Below are 22,005 nucleotides of genomic sequence, written 5' to 3' on the forward strand. Positions count from 1 at the left end.
AAATCACCAGGCGGCTCCACACACACACACACAACTTTGTTGTCATCAAACTGGGGCAAAGTTGACCCTGAGCGTCCACTAATTGCCTCCGGAGGATCTGCTGCCCCCCGGTGGACAAATAAATAAAAAGTCCTTGAACGCAGCTCAGAGTCTTTTATTTATTTTTTTTTTGTTTTGTTTTTATTGGTCCCAGAGTCGGACAGAACAGAACAGAACTGAACAGAACTTTACTCTCAACCGTTTCTACAGGAGCCATTTCTGCCAGTGACACAAAATAAAAGAGAAATAAATTAACCTCGTGTTTTAAGATTGTGTTTTTATTCATTCTTGATTTGTTTTACTTTACAATTGACAAATTTACTTCACTTCAAATTGTTTTAACCTGAAATTTTATTTATTCTGCCTCATTGAGATTTTTTTTGCTTAATAATTTTAATTTTTCTACTGAATTTAGTATTTTATTTAATAATTTAATTCATTCATTCTCAATTTACCTCATTATTTTTTTACCTTGTGATTAAGTCGTTGTCAATTTTTATTTTTCTCTCTCATTATTTATATTTTTTCTGTAATATTTATATTTTTTTTACATATTGAGATTTAATGTAATTTTTATTTTTTATGAAATGTTGAAATGTTTATTTATGAGATTTTTTCATATATTTTATTTTGTTTTATTTATTATTTTATTTTTTTCATAAGTTTTACTTAAGTTTTATATTTATTTAACAATTTTTATCTAATGAGTTTTTTTTTACCAAATTTATTAGATTTTTTTCTTTAATTCTTGATTTAGCTGATCTTACCTCATTATTTAGATTTTTAATATATTTTTTTTTACCTCACTCAGATTTTTTTTACTTAATCATTTTAAGTTTTCTACCTCATTTTGAATTTTACTTAATAATTTTGATTTTTTTAACAAATTTTTCAGATTTTATTTTTGTTTAATTCTTGATTTTGTTTTTTTTATCTCACAAGTTTTATTTTACTTTAACTGATTATTTCACTATTTTGATATTTTTTTTTTTAACTTATATATTTTTTTCAACCTCATAATTTTGACGATATTATAGATTTAGATTTATTTCGATTGTTTGAATTATAGTCATTATTTTTTTGCTTTTTACTGGCAGAAGTGGACATTTCTCATGCTGTCTCTTTACTAATCTCAGTCCTTGAAGAAATACTGCGATCGTTTCCTAAGAGCTGGATCCAGAGTCCACCCAGGTTTTTCCTTTTGTTTGTTATTTTGGCCACAGCTGCACAAACAAGCAGCGTGTTGAGAGACAGGAGGATGCAGCCGACAGCGATCGTCACAGAGTCACTGGAGTTAAGCAGAGAGGGGAGGGAGGGGAGGGCGAGGAGGGCGAGGAGGGCGAGGAGGGTGAGGAGGGTGAGGATGCTGGGTTATAAGTGGCGGCCATGCTCAGTGAGACGAAAGCATCGTCTCTTCTTCTTCTTGAACTCTTCCTGTTGTCCAGGTCCAGGTGTTTATGTGGTTCGTATCTGAGCGTAACGTATCTTAGATCTGCAGAGACACAGAAAAAGCAGAAAAAGGAGAAAACGTTTTGTTGATAATTAGATGTGATAATTAGAGGAGCGTACGTGGGGTCGAACGTACCTGGGCGTCTTCTCTGAACTCTGCCTGGTTTGGGAGACGCTCTTAAACTGTGACTCCAGTCTGGAGTAGATTCCTCCTGCAGGCTGTTACAGAGGGAACAAGAGAACGAGGAAAAACAATCAAACATCCGGCAGCAGCTGCAACAACCAGACGTCAGGTCAGAATGAGCTTCACCTCCTTAGTGTCCTTGGATTTATTCTGCTGGTCCTGTTCCCCGAACCTCATCTTAGTCAGGTAGCCCACGATCTCCACCATGCGGCGCTGGTCTGGTGGCAAATAAATAAATAAAAAAATAAATAAATAATAAAAACATCAAAAATATCAATGAAAAATAAAACGTTTTTAGTCTTTACCTTCTTCTCTCTGTGCGTCCTGGTTGTAGCGCATGGACCGAGAACTGTCCCACTTACTTTTCTGGACGCTCACTCTGCAACAAACACACAAACACAACGTAAATGTTTTAGATTATGTTATTTATTTGATGTATTTATTTTATTTTTGTAACTATCTTACACTAGTTTTCTTTTTACTAGTGGTTTATACATCCATATTTTATTTATTTCATTATTTTTATTTTATTTTATTTTATGTTTTATTTATAACTCTTGAATGGGTTTTATTTTTTTTAATTATTTTTCAAGTAGCTTATATCATCATATTTTATTGTTGTTTTTATTCCATTATTTTTTTTATTTTGTTTTATTTTATGTTTTATTTGTAACTCTTGAACGGATTTTATTTTATTATTATTATATTTATTATTATATCATCTTATATCATCATATTTTATTGTTGTTTTTATTTCATTATTTTTTTATTTTTTTTATTTTGTTTTATTTTTTCAACTATCTTGCACAAGTTTTTCTTTTTACTAGTGGTTTATACATCCATATTTTATTTATTTCATTATTATTTTTTATTTTAGTTTAGTTTATAACTCTCTACTAACTTATATTATCATATTTTATTTTTATTCCATTATTTTTATTTTATTTTATTTTTTTTAATTTTTGTAATTTTTTTTCTCTTTACTAGTGGCTTTTATTATCACATTTTATTTTTTAATTTTATTATTTACTTTTTTTAAATTTTTTATTTCATCATTTTTATTTTATGTTGTTTTATCTTATGCTAGTTTTCTTTTCACTAGTGGCTTATATGAATTTATTTTACTTACTACACATTTCAGTGTGGATCAATAAAGTTAAAATACAGACTCACACTTATTTTCCTTTTTTCTCTGTCAGGTGCCTGTAAAAAGAAGATTGATGAGGTTTAACTTATTCCTCCTTCACATTGAACTTCTCTTCTTGACATGTGGTCAGTGTTTAGTTGTGGGCAAACCTTCTGTATATTCTTGTATAAACTCAGCGTCACGTCTGTTAATCCCGCCTGAAACTGAGCAGACGTCAGGACTGGAAACAGCAGCTTATTTCATTAAAGCCTCGTTCTGTGTTTCACGCTATAAATCAAGATCTGGAGGATTCGTTCTTCAGGTGCCACGACTGAGTGGGAAAAGAAAAGAGTCTCTGATGACGTCACTGATAAAAACCCAGGAGAAAGTAATAAATATATATTATACTCCCATATTTTATTTATCTCATTATTATTTTATTTTTGTAACTATCTTGCACAGATTTTCTTTTTTCTAGTAGATTATATTTCCTTATTTTATTTTTTTGTTTTATTTTTTTATTTTGTTTTATTTTTGTAACTATGTGACACTAGTTTTCTTCTTTTTAGTAGATTATATTTTCATATTTTATTGTTGTTTTAATTTATTTTAATTTTCTTTTGTTTTATTTTTATTTCCTTTTATTTTATTTTATTTTTGTTACTATGTTACACAAGTTTTCTTTTTCTAGTAGCTTATATGATCATATTTTATATTTGTTTTATTTTTTATTTTATTTTTTTTTAATTTTTGTTACATTTTAACTATGTTACACTAGTTTTCTTTTGTGTAATATGAAACATATTTTCATATTTTATTTTTGTTTTTAATTTATTTAAATTTTCTTTGTTTTATTTTTATTTCATTTTATTTTATTTTATTTTGTAACTATTTTCTTTTTGTAAAAGCTATATTATCATATTTATTTTTGTTTTTATTTATTTTTCATTTTATTGTGTTTTATTGTTGTAACTATCTTACACTCGTTTTCTGTTTTAGTAGCTTATATATATCTCATTTTATTTTTATTTAGATAGATAGATAGATAGATAGATAGATAGATAGATAGATAGATAGATAGATAGATAGATAGATAGATAGATAGATAGATAGATAGAACTCACATGAACGGTGTGTTGTCTCTGGTCTGTGACTGAGGGAAAGAAAAACAAATTCAGAGAAAACAGATCAACCAACTACATCAATCAGCCATAACATTATGACCACTGACAGGGGAAGTAAATAACATCTTGTGACAACTCAGTTTTCTGCTGGGAAACTTCAGGACCTGGTATTTATTCATGTGGATGTTACTTATACATGTAGCCCCCACCTAGACCAGACCAGACCAGACACCCCCACCCCATAATAATGACACTCCTTGATGGCAGCAAAAACAGTTCAGGAACTCAAAGATGAACCACAGAACAAGTGTTGTGCAGCAGATATAAGTGGATATTGATGAAATCGACGACTCACTTTCTCTGGTTTTTCTTTGCGTTGGAAGTTTGGGGAGGACATTTGTTTCTTCAGAGGTCTGTGGGCCTTCTTGGCCTTTTTAGCAGCTGGAAGCAGAAAAAAACACAAGGAGCAGGATTAAAGAGGTGAAAGGAGGCGTCTGACGCCCCCCGCAGGCCGAGAGGAGGAACTGCTTCACCCTAAAAAAAAAATTAAAAAAATAAAAAAAACCTGGGAAGTGGGGAAGTCAGCCGTGATGAAACGCTTAAAAATAGATGAGGTGAGAGTGGAACAGTGGTGACGAGCTATTATTATCCCCACGTTTCATTATCGCTGCCGCGATTCACAAATGTCTCCGCGCCGGAGCTGGAAAAGTCGAATGACGTTGGTGACCTTTACTACGAGGATGTGATCGGACACGGAGCACGATTTATTATTTTCACCAGACATTTAACAACAGAGGAGTCGATTAACGCTTTTCATTTATGCTTTTCAACCTGAGTCTGTTTATTTAACAAGCGTAACTGGTTTGAGCCTGTTTGAAGTCAAACCTCTCGTACGTCACATTTAGTTTCGCTGCAGGAGACTCGACTTTTTCTTTATTTATTTACACGTCTCCAGAGTCACAGGCAGAAACTGGAGGCAAATATTTGAACAGAGTTCAAGAAGTTTTATTCATATTCACATGTTCAAACCACTAAAAAGACACGTTTAACAGGTAGAAATGGTAAAATCATGTCGAACTTGTTCTAGTTCAGGGGCCAAAACAATAATATGACAGCCTATAAATAACTTTACACTTCGTTAACTTTACTTTAATAGAACATTTTATGAACAATGTGAATTATTGTTAAAGAAGATTAAGTGAAATTGGCGCCATCTACTGTTTAGTTCTGGGTCTCGTTGTTATTTCCACTCAAACAAAGAGGAACAGGTGCCACATTCATGCTGAGGATCCAGACGCGTCACTGTGGTCGAAGGTTTATGCTACAGAAAAACTCTCACAGGAACTTTTATCTCATAAAATTTATACTTTAGAGCAGGAGTGGCATCTTTAAATCAAATTACAGAATTTATAAGTTTTTTTTTTCTTTTGTTTTTGATTTAGATTTTTTTATTTAACAATTTTTATTTTACCTCAACAATTCAAACTGATTAATTCACTATTTATGTTGTTTTTACATATTTTTAATGTTTTTTTTTACTTCGTACTTCGAACACGACACAGATAAACAGAACTAAAACAGCAGCAATCGGCCAGAATAGCATTTATTTCTGTTAAGAAATTTCAGGTTGTTCATCACATGTAAACATTATTATTATATTTGCACTAAAACAAGGGGAAAATTTGTCATTATTTCTAGGTTATTATGTTTTTATGTTACTCGCCTCCTTAACTGAAATTAAATATTTTATGGGATGTCTGACTTTGTAGTATTTATTTATTTATTTATTTATTGTTACCTCACTGAGATTTTTTTACTTAATAATTTAAATTTTCTACTTTAATTTGCGTTTTACTTAATTTTCATTTATTTATTTTTTTATTTTACTATATTTGTTAATATTTTATTTTTGTTTGATTCTTGACTTAGAAGTTTTTTTTTAATTTCCAAATTTTTATTTTATCTTAACATTTCAAAATAATTACTATATTTTTTACGTCATACATATATATTTATTTATCTCATAATTTTATAACATACATTTATTAAGTTATTATGTTACTGGGCTCCTTAACTCAAATTAAATAATTTAATCAGATTTTTTCTTTAATTTTTTTTCTTGATTTTTATTTTCCCTCATTATTTTGGATTTTTTAGTTTGTAGTATTTATTTATTTATTTTTACCTCACTGAGATTCTCATTTGCATTTTACTTAATAATTTTATTTTTTACTGGATTTGTTGGATTTATTTTATTAATTATTCTAAATTTAGATTTTTTTAGCACGTATTTCTCTTAAGAAATTTCAGGTTGTTGAATAAATGTAAACATTTTGATAAAGTTTGCACTGAAACAAGAGGAGGCTGCTGTGTCATTATTAATGTTGAAGGACTTCAAGTATAATTAAGGTAGAAAATTTGTAAAATAACAGCATCTTATGTGATATTAAACCTAGAAGCATGTTCTTTATGTAAAGATGCTGAATGTTTGGGTGCTACTCAGCTCCTCAGTCTAATAAAATAAAGTTAAAAACATGAACCTCTATTTCTCTGATGAATGAACTTCATGACTCTCATTTATAATGATCAACACGATTCATCTCCACCTTGTTTCTTGGACAGCTCCTCCTCGTCTCCGACCTCGTCCTCCGTGACCTCCGACCCCGTGGTGTACTCCTCGTCCTCCGACAGGAGCGACTGCTGCCTCTGGAAGAGCAGACGTCAAAGCGTTTAGAGTTTTCTTTGACTCTGGACACGACAGTGACGTAAATGTGACGAGGACACGGGGGGAAGCTCCTACCAGTTGAAGACTCCAGTTTTTCAAGAGGGAAAACTGGTTAAAAAAAGACAAAAGCAGATGAAGTAAGAAGCGGAAAAAAAGGGGGGAAAGGGACGACGATCACGTGAGTCAAAGTGTCTTACAGCGCTGCCGTCTCCTCTCAGATGTCCCAGCAGAGTCGGCTCCAGGAGGACGTCGCAGTCCTGAACCTTCTCTGCCCCGGACGGACTCTCCTCAGCGCTGTAGTTCACACACACACACACACACATATATATATATGTTATAAACACAAAAACACAGAGAAATAACACAACACACGCTCCGTCTCACCTCTCTGCGGACGCCGTGTTGGACAAACACACGGCGTCTCTGTGCAGCAGCAGGTCGTTGAGGACTCGGGTCTGAGCCGACGCCGCCTCGTCACAGTCCTGCTCCTCGTCCTCGTCCGGGACGTTCACTATGTGGTCGCGCATCTTACAGCCCTGAACGCAAAGGCAGATTTAAAGCTTTAAGTCTGAGAGTTAATTAACCTGTCCTGACCATCGTTAAGACAAAAATACGGTCTGATTTAGAGAAGTCTTGAAGATTCATCTGTCATGTTCAGTATACACACTTTAAAAAGGAAGAAATGCCTTTATTTATACTGTATATTATATATTTTCATTCCATCCTTTTTGCACAGTTCAGCTCAGGAGTTGCACCAGCTACTTACTGTCATGTCTTTCTGTTATATCCCTTATATATACGTATATATATATATATTTTATCCTCCTTTTTAAATCTCAACGTTTGCACATTTTTCCGTACAGTTTCTGCACCAGGTGTTAAATGAGCAGTAAGTGCATGTAGCATGAACAGTGTATATTTATATAAGATGTATGATACAGGTTGTTTTTATAGCATAAGGACGATATTAACAGGTGGGAACCTACGAACAGGTGAGACCATATTTACAGGTGAATGAGCAAAACATACACGATGACTGACTGAGGTGCTGTGAACATATACAGATGCATTGGGTTAAATGTTAGTAAACTAACAATAACATGATTTATACTAGAGGAAATATACAGATGATAAATTAGGAGATAAAATAATATTTCAGAGTTAAATTAAGTGTTGATGTGTCCGTTTCACTCTCCACTGACGCCACTAAAGCGCTGGACGGCAGATAATCTGTGTCTGTGCAGAGTTTCTTTGTGTCCTTCAAACAATGGTGACAGGAAGTGAGCGGGTCCCGTTGGAGCTGGAGACGAGTCCCTGAGCTTGTCCGACCACTCGAGAACGACGAGGACGGAGAAACATTTAGGACCAGTCACAGTCTGACTTTAAATAATAAGCGTGTCTGTGAATTTAACCCTTAAAGGAATGAATAAATGTGCTTTGTGATAATCTGTGATTATGTCACAATTTGAGAAACTGGAAAAATTCAAAGAGATTCTGAAAGCTGAGACGCTGCTTTTTACAGCCAGTGTCATTATGGTTCACTTTCTTATAATATTCAGTAAATTGTAAAGAGTAAATTCTATTTCCTCCTTCACTTTCAACCATGGCGACTGAAGCTTTTGCAGAAATTTCGCGCGTGACGAGAATTTAAGAGGATTCAGGGATAAGTGAGACGACACTTTACGAGAGTTACAGCTCATTCACAAAACACGCTTTAAGAAATATCGCTTTTATTTTGCATAAAACTAATGGAGCGTAGATGGTGTTGTGTTCTGTCCAGTAAAATCTCTGAATAAAACAGTGGACAAATCAGGGACAGCAGTTATTTTCATTGACGGATTACAATCTAATTACAGTGTAGTTTTCGCTCTTTGCAAATTCATGCTCCAAATTCATGGGCCAGATCTGACCCTGTGGTGGACCGCTGTTGGTCCACAGGCTGTATGTTTGACACCTGTGAGTCTGTGTAGGTCTAAACCTCCTACTAGAGTGTTTATAACACAGGTTCATAACGAATACCGGTATTTTTCTTTCGCGTACGGAACAAAGCGCCGTGAGACACTGTTTCAGACCGAACCATTTTCAATGTAGCGATTCTAGACTAACATGTGCGTCGGTTGTTATTTTTTATTTTTTTTAAGGTGACCAGACGTCCCAGATTTCTGGGGACAGTCCCTGTTTTGGACGACTTGTCCCCCAGCTATAACTGTCCCCTGAAAATGTCCCCAATTTTAGCTTTTTATGAACGAGAAAAAAACGTTGCACACAGACTACAAGTATTACGGTAGCCGGTCTCGCTACTATTGACATCACATTAAATATGTTTATATATGAATAAATAAAATAAATGTACTGCATTAATTCCTCTTTCAATGAGTGCAATATGTTGTGATTATGCATGAAAAAAAAAATACTGTGATATATATTTCTTATCATACCACCCTCAATAAAGCTTCAGGTTACAATATAAACCACAGATCCAAGACAGGAGCTTAAATCTAAAAAGCAAGTCCTCATAATGCATATTTTTGCATAAAAAGTTGGTTTAAGGTTGTGTTTGTGTCCGTACCTTGGGAATCCCGGTGGGGTCGAAGCGGAGGACCCTCTGGCTGCAGCAGGGATATATCCCTGCGCCGTGCCAGCCTTTCTCTGCAGCCATGCCCGGGTAGAACACGCTGTCCGGGTGGTACCTGCAGTGAGTCAGCTCGGAACAAACAAACACCTGCACACACACACACGCACATCACATTAATAAAATCAAGCCCTAATCCCGTCATAGCTTTTTTTTTTTTACACACACACACACACACTCTGACCTGTTGACACCTGGAGCAGGTGAGGTAGTTGATGGCGCCCCAGATCCTCCAGTAAACCAGGACCCAGGACTTGAGCTCCTCATACAGGGATGTGATGTATTCATGCACGTCCCAGCTCTTCTGTCTGCAAACAAACACACAAGCATGAAGAACTAAACCCAGCAGGAGATCAGGAATCAGCGGCGTGTAAATACCTCGTGTGTGTGTAGATGATTTCTCCCCTCGCATCCACGTTGATTTTCCCCGGGACACAGGAAATCTTCCTCTCCGTGTCTTTGGTCAGAAGCTTAAGGCACAGAGCACATCTGGGACGGGACGGGAAAACAAAGCGGAGATGAAAACACACCGACTTCTTACAGACTCACGAAACCGAGGAGCTCGTTCTCACCTGTAGAGAGACGAGGCGTTTCCCGGGGAATCTCTGCTCTGGTAGTTGGGATCGAAGAGACGCTCGATTTTCTTCTGGAACAGTTTGCTTTAAAGGGAACAGAAGGAATGATACTGTAGACAAAACGTACTGCAGGAGATGTAAGGACGCCTCCTATCTCACTGCATGAAGCTGATCCTAGCAATGACTAGGGGTGGGACAAAATATTGATATGGCAATATATTGCGATACAACATCGATTTTGAGTGTTTCTTAATATCAATTTTAAAAGAAAAACTCATGTTTTGGGTCGACTGTGAATGACATTTGTAGACACTTCAAATGGAAGGAAGAACTAATAAGTTGTTTTGACATTTAAGTGGCAAGAAACTTGATCCACTTTTCTGCACAAGTGCAACAGATTGAAAATTGATCTTTCGAATTAATATTGTTTTTTTGACTCAATTTGCATTTAAAAGCTGCATTTATTTCCCAGCTCAACTATGTAGAATATTGCAATATAACTCAACATCATAATGTCACAGTAATGTATCGTATCGTGACTCGAGTATCGTGATACGTATCGTATCGTGAGGACCTTCCCACTCTTAGCAGAGACACACACATTAAAACGCTCTAGGGTTGAGTTACCAGTAATTAGAAGCTCCTGTAATATTCCATTTATTAGCACTTCTGATTAGTTTTTGTTGCATTAAATCAGTCGTACAGACAGTATTTTTCCACATAAATACCTTGAAACCCTGTTATAGTGTAATTTAAGTTTTTCATGTGTTATACGGGAGCTACACTCACATGTCGTGCTAAAAACAACAGCCTGGTAAAACTGGCAAACTGTGACTAATAGTGTATTTTTATCTACATTTAAATTAAACAATTAAAACTTTTGAATATTTTTTATAAATTTCCACCTCATGTGATCTTGTAGATTTCATCAGTGTAAATAATTCTAGTTCAATTTATCTGTTCGATTTACAATTTGTGTAACTTAATCAGCCTAAATTTAGTTTAACATTATAGTAATAATAATAATAATAGTTAATTAAATTTTTTTAATGTCATTGCACTCAAAAAAAAAACAAGTTTGCACCAAGTTATATTTGGACAAGACGAGAGCGTTCATGGAGGCGGCCATCTTGTTTTTCGACTCCTGTAACTGGAACTGGAATAACTCAGGTTCCCAGGACTCTGGACTTTTCTTTTACACCCATTAACAGCTGGAGGCGGCGTCTCCTCACCTCTTGAACTTGTCTTTCTTGTCCCTGATGTCGTCGGCCTCGTTGTGGTTGAACAGCTCGGCGATCCTCGTGGCCAGGTTGCTGTTGATGCAGTTCATGTTGCAGGGCGTGGCGACGATGGCGCTCATGTGTTTGTGGCAGTACTGGATGCACTCCTCCACCTGAGCACGGACACGGGGGGGGGGGTCACTCAGAGGGAAGGCAGATTTTTATATTTTAAATCATCCTACATAGACTCTAATCTAATTTACCAGCGCTAGCAATTCTACACAAGAAAATTTTACTGCACAGTTTCTACAGAACAGCTAAACTCTACACTCATGCAGCACCGACGTCACAAAGCTCGATGAACAGGCCTTTTGTTTTTTCATATGAGAATCGTGACCAAATTCACATTTAACTTTTCCTTCAGTCAAAAAACAAAACAAAAGACCTGAACACGACACCACACCCAGCGTCACATATCACAACACTTACTAACGTATCCATCTTCAAGAACTCGGAGGAGATCAGGATTGAGATCACATTGCTGGGCTCTGTAACCGAACAAACACCACATGACCAACAAAACAACGCACAACACGCGGCCAGTGACCCACAAAAAAACACACGATAAATCAAGCACCATCCACGGATTCACACAAACAGGTGGAGTAAGAGGCAGCTCGGGCCATTACCATTGTGTAACAATGTGAGATCCGTGTATTGTTTTTAGGTTCATTTATTACCGAGCCGGGGCTTGTCCTTGTTCCCCTCTCCGGCCGAGTTCCTCCTCACGTAGTTCATGAGCCAGTCGAAGATCTGGACGTCGCAGTGGACCGAGATGTCCACCTCCTCCCACCTCTGGGCGTCCACGGACAAATACTCGGCAAAGTAACGCATCTCCTTCACCAGAAGGTCCCTGGGACACGTGAAGTCCTGCTTCAGGTTCTTGGTCTCGTCGCACACGTGGATGACCATGTTGGGACTGGACGGGACAGGACAGGACAGGACAACATCCACGGGTTTAAAAAAAAAAGTTTTCTTTCTCACACATTTCACGCAGTTCGATAAGAGACGAAAACGTTAATTATAGAAACTCACTCTCGAGGCTTCTGGGGTTTGTCCTCCTCCTCTGTTGAGGCTCTTTTCTCCTTCTTCTCTGCAGCAGCGCCCCTTCGTGAGGGCATCGACTTGCCTGCGGACACCAGTGGAAAAACATAAAGTTCACTATGGTTATTATAGCGACACACACCGATCAGCCACAACATTATGACCGCTGACGGGAGACGTGAATAACATCGAGCATCTTGTGACAATTCAGTGTTCTGATGGGAAACTTTTAGGACCTGGCATTCATTCATTTGTGTGGACTTTACTTAGACATGTAGCCCCCACCTGGATCAGACCAGACCCCACCACCAGCTCCCACCCCAGAACTATGACACCCAGCAGGATGCAGCCTGACACAGACGCACAAAAAAAGGAACAACTAAAAAAGATAAATCCTAAACTGATCAAGTATCTGTGGGATGATTCACGGAGGCCCCTCCCTCAAAGGCCCCCCCACTAACAACATTGTGTTACCAGACACAAAAGGAGACCCTCACAAGGCCCATTTCCAATCCCCTGCGGAGTCACAAGGGAGAGTTACACAACATCAGGGAGGTTGCTGGGCATCATCCTCCTCATCCTTTTCTTAACTTCAAATGTAGATGTTTTTGTGAAGCACTTTTTAATGTTGATTTGAAAGCGCCATGCACATAAAGATCCTGGTCATAATGTTGTGGCTGATCTCTTGTATTTCCAGTCATGCTTTGCAGGTTTTACCTGTGCGTTCTGACAGTGGCACTAACTGACCTGTGACTTTGCCGCTGCTGCTCTGGCTGATTCCTCTCTCCTCCACCTCCCCGGCCTCCAGCAGCGTGGACAGGCCGTCCGAGGGGGAGCTGCTTCCCCCCGTCAGGGCGTTACACTGGTGGTCCACATGAGGAAACCCCCCCGTGCTCTTCAGCTCCTCAAATCGACGGGCGCACTGTAAGAATCGCACCGGGAATCAAAATTATTTCCTATCGCCAGTTCAGGCCTGACGACGCTAAAACCAGGGGGTGGGACAGACGGGGCCGGACGAGACAGACGCTCATAGTTACCCGGCGTTCCAGTTACCTCCTTGGGAGTGAAGCCTGGTACCAGCTTGGATACGCTGTCCCAGTTTATGGGCTGTGGCACCCCCCACAGGGATCCCAGCACCATGTCCAGAACCAGAACGTTGTTGTTGTCATAGGGGAAGTTGTTGTTGTCCGAACAGAAGCGACTCATCTCTGCAGAGACGACGGGGGAAAAAGAAGCAGAACTTAAATTCGAACTGAATTCATAGAAAAAATTAACTTTCAACTAGTTTCTAGTGTATTTTTTTTTCTTTTCATGCAACGAATTTTAAAATCTGATCTCAACTTTCTAACTGAGAGGATTTGATCCTTTTCTTTGTGTTAAAATTTAACTGCTTAGACAAACAAATGAAATGAGACATAAAATTAATAATAATAAACTACTAATCCTTTACTTACCCCATATGGGGAAACAACTCTATTTGCCCCTTTTGTTCACACAGTTTTAATTTAGATTTTTAGTTTTTAGCAATTTTTGTATAACTCTATTGTTTTATTATTTTTCTTTTCTTAGCTTAAAATGCAGATTTTTTATGTTTTTGTGAAGCACTTTTTAATGTTGATTTCAATCAAATAAAGATTTATTATTATTATAAACCTGTGACCCTTCGATCCCAAAGCTCTTACCACTCCCCCATAAGTACACAGATCCTAGATGATGGCTAAAATAATACGTAAAACCCTTTTTTGCAATAACTTTTGTCAGTTTTCATTGAAGTTTAGACATATTTGCTGCTCAGGACAACGGTGATAAAAACAAAATAACTGCACAATTAATTTCTGGAGGAGCCTACCCATCAACTACAGGACATTTACAGGACCAGGGTTATCAGGAGATCCTGCAACACAACATATTTATTTCAAGATGCATATTTTTCTTGTCCCTTGTGTTTTTATATTTTTTTATATTGCATTCTATATTGTTTTACTGTATGTGACAATAAAAAATTTTCATACATCGACTTAAACAATAATTCACACAATTTCCACATGCATTACAAAGAGTGGTGCCAAATGGATGCACAGCACAAATTAATTCTCTACCACCAAATACATGAAAGGTCACAGCATCCTGGAGGATCAGAGGAGCTTTGCTCTAGGATGTGGCTGCTAGCAGCAGAAGATGAGGTCGAGGATTTGTGCATTATGTAGACATTTGCTGATGCATGCATATGATGCACATTTACAATATACAGCAAATAAATAATAATAAAAAATAAATGAAATAAACGACGCACTGTGAGGTGCAGCAGTGATGCTACCGCAGGCCGAGTCCCTCCGTCCTCCTGCAGCATCAACACACACATGTTCCTGGGTCAAAATAAAACAACAGGCTCTTTGCGGAACATATCAGCACAAACAACAGGGACGGTACATACTTATCTGGTGTGAGAGGTGTTCTCCAAGGTCGTCTCGTACAGTAAATTAAGCAGGTAAAGTTTTAGATCGCTGTGCGCGAATGATGCTGATGCGCTAATGGTAGCTAACTTGGACGGGACAGGATCTGCTGCCTTCATGTACTCCCCGTATATTCCAAAATACAAGCTCCATGCGTTATAATGCGTTATTATGCCGAATAGTATCGATTCAGGTGCTGCGCTTTAAATAAAAATAAGGCAAGTACTTTTATAAAAAGGGACGTTAGGTTAAAATATAAGGCATACACAGCGATAATCTAAATTTAGTCATTTTGGTGCAGTAGCTACTCGGTGACATTTATTTCCGATAGTCATGGAAGGCAACATTAGCATCGTTCACCTAGCATTCCGGCTAGCCGCGTAAGTAGCTACTTAGCATAGACGTTTGAATATTATTAAGCCAGTATGTGCACGGAAAATGCTACCGACAGGTCACACTACGTACAAAAGAAAAAAAAAAAATATTAGAAATAAAATAATTTCGACAAATATTGACGGTGGCGTCAGCGCGTTGTCGCACTGCAGCAGGTTACGCGTCCTGTTGCTTGGAGACAGCGGCGTCACGCCCGTAAACGGTTTTTTAACTTGAATCTTTTTAAAAAATAAAAAAATATATTTTAAGCATCTTAAACACGGTTTAAGTTGATGCTAAGTGAAATCCTAGCGAACATAATAATAATAATAACAATAATAATAATAATAATAAAAATAATAATAATTCCGACAAAATCTGACTCAATAAATATACAATAAAACACAATTGGGTCGAAATGATTTTTTTATATTTTTAATTTCAAAATAATTCTATTAAATATTTACAAAATTACTTTATGTGGCTATCAACCTGTTGACATTGTGCAAAATTAGCCCCATTTTCATTGCGGATGAAAACAAATCCATTAGCGTCACAGAGAGAAGACCAAACAGAAGACAGACCAAGCAGCGACCAGGTGAGGGCCAAAGGCAAACACACGAGGCTAACCATGATTACATTATCAAACAACTCACATTGGCTTTGTCCTTTCACTGTCAGTACAAAGATGATGTACCAGTGCACCTCGTTATCATAAAACATTATTAGAGAGCACACAGACTTTCCTGTACAAACTCCCGACTACAGAAATGTAAAGATAATGTTATCATTTGAGCTACAAACATAACAGTGCACCAGAGAACCTGTGTGTGGAAACCATTTTTTTTTTACCTGTTAGATCATCAGAAGGTGTAGCTTGTACCTTCCAAAAACATCTACCATCAGCTAAATACTGGTCAAGCTCCAGAGCTAAACATCAGAGCACAAGAAAAAGTTACACATGCACAAACATCACAGGTCGGTCTTCTCTGGGATGTTTATCAGAGTACTGGGAGGTAAGCTGGAGCTGGACGTCCTCAGGCTGAAGGAAGCGGGTGTTTCTCTGAACGCCGACTCCAGCAGCTCCTCCGAGGAAGCTGAGGTGGACTCTGCAGTGAGGCCCGGGGTAAAGCTTGGGTCTGGAACCGATATTTGATGTGCAGCCGAGGCCGTTTCAGAGGCTGGCATGTTCCCTTGCTGGGCCTGAGCGAGCCTTTCCGCCTCCGCGTGCTTGCGGCCTCTTCTCTTGCCGAGGATCTTCACGTAGTTGGCTGGGACGAGTCCTGTGGTCTCACCGTCGACGCTGCCCAGCAGCCAGCCACGCACCCTGGGCTGTTGCTCTAAACACAAGGAGAAGAAGAATAAAACATTGATGTTTCTTGCTACAGTGGCACATGATTTCAAGCATATTAACAGTTTATTGAACCAGCTGTTTTGGTGGCGACATGTTCAGCCATTTTTGTGTGAGGACCAAATATTATACAACTAAACAGCGCTCACCTTTAGGCGCGAGGTTGAGCATGTCTCCGGCACGCAGAGAAATCTCCTCCTCAGAAGCAGCCGAGAAGTCGTACTCTGCCCTGGCCACCACGTGGTCGTCCTCCCCGCTGGCCCAGTCAGTAGCTAAGCAACAAACATGCAGGAGATTTTCACGTATTGCAGATGACAGCAAAAGACAGGCAGAATCAGTAGTAGCTAAAACACTGAGTTACTTCTCTAACAGAATATCTTTTCATTTATGTTTGATGTATAGCTTGTTGCAACAACAAGCTGGTTGGCTTGTGCATAGATGATTCAGTTAAAATAACATCTGGAGGTACCACATGTTAAATGTCTCACCGCTTTCTTCAGCGCTAGGGCTGGAGCTCAGCAGTTTCCAGATTAAGTAAGGTCCACCCAAGACTACAGCAAAAAACAGAAATATTGGCCAGGACTTAACAGTCTGCTCCTCCATCCCCGCTCCAAGGCCTCTGGAGGAACCTGCAGCCAGGGCATCACTCGAACTGTCAGCCCACAAGTCCTCAACCTCGGCGTCCGACCTACGCCCTAGAAGCCTCAGCAGCCGTCGGTATATGTAACGCAGCGTGCGCACCAGAGCGAAAGCCGACAAAACTCGGGTGAGGTGAGCACGCAGCCGCGTCAGGTGATTGGCTACATCCAGCACGGCGCGGAAACTGTTATACACGGCCGAAAAGGTGGCGTCCAGCATCATGCTAACCGAAGAGAAGGCCTGGACGATGCTCTCGATGGACTGGAAGGCACCGCGGCTGCTCTCCTCCGCCTGCTGCACAAACCGACTCGGGGCAACTTCGTCGTTGCGAGGGAAGCGGCTGTACCCTCCCATGCCGAAGCCTCCGCCACCATAGCTGTAGGGGCTGTAGCCACCGTACATGGAGGTCCCGTACGGGCTGTAGGACGAGGAGAAGGAGTTGTAGGAGCTGTAGGCTGTGGGACGGTAAGACTGCTGGACGGGACGAGGGGGTACCGGGGGAGCCATCCTGGTCATCACAGGAGGGCCAGCAGAAGAGGAGGGGCCTGCAGCCAGGCCAAAGTCTGTAGATCTGTTTGGTTCAGATACAGGATTAGAATAATTTGTGCTGTTTTATACTTTTACATTTAGCACAATAGATGTTGTGTAGTTATAACAATGATACACATATGACCCTATTACACGTGCATTAAACTGAAGTAAGCTAATGTTTCCTTTACCAGCAATCGGAGATAAAGGGAAAAAATACTTTAGGGAAACAAATAAAAATGTGATTTCTTTCTCCTTTCCTTTATTAAAGAAAATGAGAAACACTTTGTGTACACCAGAAGAAGACATTTGACAGGGCCTTGTTGGTTAGCAATTTGTCCAGCTCGGACAATTTACTTTAAATACTCGCGGTTACGTATTTTTTTCCCCTAAACAAATGTATATGCGACTTATTTACTGGTAATTATTTCTAAACCCCGTGTCAAAGTTTCTAGAAACTGCTCGATTGTCGATTGTGAAACAACTTTAGCATTAGCATTAGCATTAGCATTCGCCAGCAACGACTGCAAAGTCCAAGCTACGGCCCGTTTACCTGTAAGTCATGGGTGGACCCATAGCGCCCGGAATCCGCCTCTCCCACGGCTTTGGTGGAGGCTGTGAATCCATCGCAAAAATTCTGGCCCAAGTCAACAAAGCAAAAAAAAAAATATTGCGTAGCCCTCCCCGGACAGCTACTGCTCTGTTCCAGTCCACTTCCGGGAATTCTTCTTCTTCTTTGGTTGTTTGGTTGACAAAACGAGTTTAAAGGGACATTACCGCCACCAACTGGTGATAGATAGATAGATAGATAGATAGATAGATAGATAGATAGATAGATAGATAGATAGATAGATAGATAGATAGATAGATAGATAGATAGATAGATAGATAGATAGATAGATAGATAGAAATAATAAAAAAAATAATAATAAATATGGATATAAAGACATGTAGTAATATAAAATGTATACCGCCACCTATAATAAATCGGTTTAAAGACAGTATATGAGTATGACACTATATAAAATATATATAAAATACATACTGCTTGTTTTTGTAATCATTCTTCCTCAGACATTGTAATTCACGCATCGTCCATATGAGCACATAATCACACAGGGACTAAAATTGCTGTAACAATATTGGGTTTACTCATGAATGTGTCACCATCTGACAAATATTGACAGCGTCACAGAGGATATTTCCGATAGCCCCTAAAGGGCTGTGATATTCATTTACAATGTGTTAAAGCACAACAATTAATTCTCGTTCATTATTTTATTCATTGACCTACATATAATACTAATTAAATTAAAGATTAAACAAAAGCAGTTGATCTTGGGCCTGAGCTGAGGAGCTGGGGAAAAGTCAATTATTTATCACAACACGAATCATCCCCCAAAACTTCATTAACAACCAAGTATTTTGTATTTTACCTTCAACGGGGCTTTTAATGCATGTTTCACGTCTCTCCAGCAGAGGACGCTGTAACTCATCATACCACCCGCTCACCTTGACGCAACATTTCCAGCCTCTAATATTACAGGTGAAAAGGGAATTTCCCCGCCTTGTGGTTAAAAAAACAAAGCCCAGAGAGTATCTTAACTTAACTGAAATCCAGTCACTCTGACAAACAAAAATCTGAACAAAAAAACTTGCAAACTTACGCTGTGATGTGGTTTTTTATTTACTCATGTGGACAGACTCAGATACACAGTGCGCTGAGGTTTGTTCGTCATGTGCAGGATTGACACAGGCCGCTGACATGTTGTGGTGAAGCTGCATAAGTTGCACAAGACGTAAGAGCAAAACTACAAAAAAAAAATACAAAATAAAAGGAAAATGTGATATTAAATAGAACTGGAAAGTGTTTAGATGACTTGGCACCATTTCCTTTACGGTTATTTCCTTTATCAGTCTGTAAAGGATCCAATTATTCTATGAGGCAACACCTCTCTTACAATAGTTGAATCATTTCAGTCTCTCAGTCTACTGTCAGTAGGTGGAGACCTTGCCACTGAGAGGGAACGCTAAACCCCCCCGGTGCTTACGACAAAAAGGAGTCCCGCCTCTTTGAGCAATCGCCAGCTCTCAGAAACGTCACTTCGTGTCGTAGTAGGGTTGTGCGAGGCGAGGGGGCGACCTGTGACTACGCTTCTTGCGAGCGTGAGGAAAGCTTGCTGGCGGCATTAGTGCAGAGGTGTACGGTGCGGTTTCAGGAGGGAGTCCTGTGATGTCAAGTGTTGCCGTGGGAGTTTGGGGGCCGAGCTGTCACTTTAGATTCTCTAAAAGGTGGTGGTGGTGGTGGTGGGAGGGGGGTTAGGACGACAGAAGGCGCCTGAGTGTCGCCAGAGTGTAGGTGTGTGAGGTAAAAGCTGTTGTTTGTGGTGATGTCAGGATCCCTGTGCTGATGAGAGCTGATGATGGTCCTGGTATTTAGGGCTTTGTTGTTTCGCAGCTGTGACCTTTTTGTAAAAAAGGGGTCAGAAAAACAGAGAAAGGTCTCCACATTTAAGACATCAACAGGTTTGACATAGAAACGCTCGAGTTATTAAATGTTCCAAAATAGGTGGAAACGCAGAACATGACGTCTACGTGTGATTTGGGGGCACGTAAACATGCCGCCGGGTTTTCGGTTTTTCAGTTCATCCCAAATGAACGTGCAACGGAGAAAAATAAAACATTATGGAGTAATTAAGTTTATTAACCATAATGTCTGAAAACAAAAGGTGGTTTTAAACAAATCTGCAGGGACACACACACACAAAAAAAGAAATAGAAAGGATTTGTAATAGAAAATCACTTTATGTCGACCACATTACTGCGCCCACAGCATCATCTCTGTCTGTCAGACCAGACCATAAAGTTGACACTTCTCTTCTACTGAGGGAGACAAAATGGAAAAAAAAAAGAAAAAAGAGAGAGACAGACATTTGCATAAGAAGAAGGAGGAGGCTAGTAAACACTATCGCAATGGAATCTAGAGAAGATAATATGACATCTGCCTGTTAAACATATGCTAATAAGCTAATATAAATAAATAAGAACTAAACAAAGAAAGCATTGTTACCTTAATTTCTAAACTGAAGAATGAGCCAAAAGTAGATCAACCTAAACTAAGACTGTCCCCTCCTCATACATTCATGCACTAGTGTCGCATTTTATATATTATGTTTTACTTTTGTTCTATTTTTCTTGACGTATGTGCTCTGTCAGAGTTTGGGATTCTGGGAGAGCCAGACATTTGTCAAAAGGTCAGATATTTTTAAGCTGCCCGGACCCATTTGCCCCGCAAAATTTGCCGGGCCGGCCACAAACTTACCCTGTATATTCCTGTGTTTCTGCAACAATCCCTACGCTTCCCCCCCCCCCCGTGATCTTTATCTGTTTCTGTTCCAGAGAACGTATGCCACGACCCAGAAGCCGCTACGACTTCCCTCACAGTGTGGCATTCCTTCACTCGCCCTGAACTTCCAGTGTTTCTGCTGTGTTTTTGGCGGCCTGCACGCTGCACCGGGCTGAAAGTGATGTGGGTACTTTCTTCTTCTCCCTTCTGTCGTCGTTTAACGGCAAAAAACTGGAACTGTCAAGAGGCGAAAATATTTGTGGAACATACAGAAGCCAATTCGACTTGTGTGTGTGTGTGCATTTAACACTTGTGTGACTCAGTGTGAAGCCGATCGGACTAAACATCTATTTATAGGCAATGTCTTTTTTTTTTTCTTTTTTTTTTTATTGTGTCTTAAAGTTCATTCTGAAAAAGAAGCGGCTGAAAACAAGAAAAAAAAAATGATTTACGTAAACAGAAAAAAAAAGCCAGACAGTGAGAATATTACATCTGTCTGTTAAACATGAGACCAGCCTCTAGTTTAGCATTAAAAAAAAAAATAAAAATTGAACAGTTCCCTAAATGTCTAATTATTACTTAAACTGAAACTCGCTCAAACAACAGTAACCTCAGACAAAGCCAAAAGTAAATTGCAATATTGTCGCTTCTTCTCTAAAAAAAAGTGGAACCATCGAGACACAAAATGAAAGAATATCGGCGGAACATATAGAAATCAGTTAATCCTTTGTGGGTGTTTGACACTTGTGCGTGTGAACCCCAGTGTGTTGACTCAGCGTGAAGCCGCTCAGACAAAAGAAAATCAGTAAATAAAAAAATAAAAAAAGGAAAAGGAAAAAGACAGTTGTGATGGAGACAGTGTTGACAGGCTATGTTGCTATGTACAGTAAAAAGGCAGAAGCTGAGAAAATGAGAGGGGAGAAGTTTAAAAGGGACATAAGTTACCTTCAGCAGTTTTAAGATCAGCTTTCAGGATAATTACATTAAGATGAAATCAAACAGGGAGTTAAACTGGACTAGTCGGCCTTAAACAGAATTTGTTTATGTGTGTTTCAAAAGTTCAAGTTGCCCTACATGGACTAATTCTGCCCGTAGCTTTAGCTTTAGCTTTAGCCTTTTTAGGTTAATTAGATTAAGA

The 22,005-nt window shown here is 38.8% G+C and overlaps 2 protein-coding genes across 7 annotated transcripts; both read right to left on the reverse strand.

Annotated features, from left to right (window-relative positions):
* Positions 1–1,123: 1,123 nt before the first annotated feature.
* sanbr (SANT and BTB domain regulator of CSR) lies at positions 1,124–15,079 on the reverse strand. Of its 6 annotated transcripts, none has more exons than XM_047602240.1 (23): positions 14,613–15,079; positions 14,472–14,519; positions 14,028–14,072; positions 13,232–13,386; positions 12,926–13,100; positions 12,170–12,263; positions 11,815–12,053; positions 11,564–11,622; positions 11,087–11,247; positions 9,852–9,938; positions 9,658–9,768; positions 9,464–9,587; positions 9,217–9,369; positions 7,032–7,183; positions 6,845–6,941; positions 6,723–6,755; positions 6,529–6,628; positions 4,278–4,363; positions 3,923–3,951; positions 1,978–2,051; positions 1,799–1,890; positions 1,625–1,707; positions 1,124–1,531 (listed from the first exon to the last, which is right to left on the reverse strand). In XM_047602240.1, exons 3-23 carry the CDS (start codon positions 14,029–14,031, stop codon positions 1,495–1,497), a joined length of 2,145 nt encoding a protein of 714 aa, XP_047458196.1. In that variant the 5' UTR covers positions 14,032–14,072; positions 14,472–14,519; positions 14,613–15,079; the 3' UTR covers positions 1,124–1,494. The 6 variants fall into 6 exon arrangements, with proteins under 6 accessions (XP_047458196.1, XP_047458197.1, XP_047458199.1 ...); XM_047602241.1 differs by having other exon boundaries at positions 14,472–14,544; XM_047602243.1 differs by lacking the exon at positions 14,028–14,072 and having other exon boundaries at positions 14,472–14,544.
* Positions 15,080–15,422: 343 nt separating this feature from the next.
* On the reverse strand, positions 15,423–18,245 carry pex13 (peroxisomal biogenesis factor 13). The gene is made up of 4 exons (XM_047603987.1): positions 18,075–18,245; positions 16,843–17,564; positions 16,504–16,626; positions 15,423–16,343 (listed from the first exon to the last, which is right to left on the reverse strand). The coding sequence occupies exons 1-4, from the start codon at positions 18,146–18,148 to the stop codon at positions 15,976–15,978; spliced, it is 1,287 nt and encodes a 428-aa protein (XP_047459943.1). The 5' UTR covers positions 18,149–18,245; the 3' UTR covers positions 15,423–15,975.
* Between the last annotated feature and the right edge of the window lie 3,760 nt (positions 18,246–22,005).

The sequence above is a fragment of the Mugil cephalus genome, chromosome 13 (assembly GCF_022458985.1).
Source record: "Mugil cephalus isolate CIBA_MC_2020 chromosome 13, CIBA_Mcephalus_1.1, whole genome shotgun sequence".
NCBI lineage: Eukaryota > Metazoa > Chordata > Actinopteri > Mugiliformes > Mugilidae > Mugil > Mugil cephalus.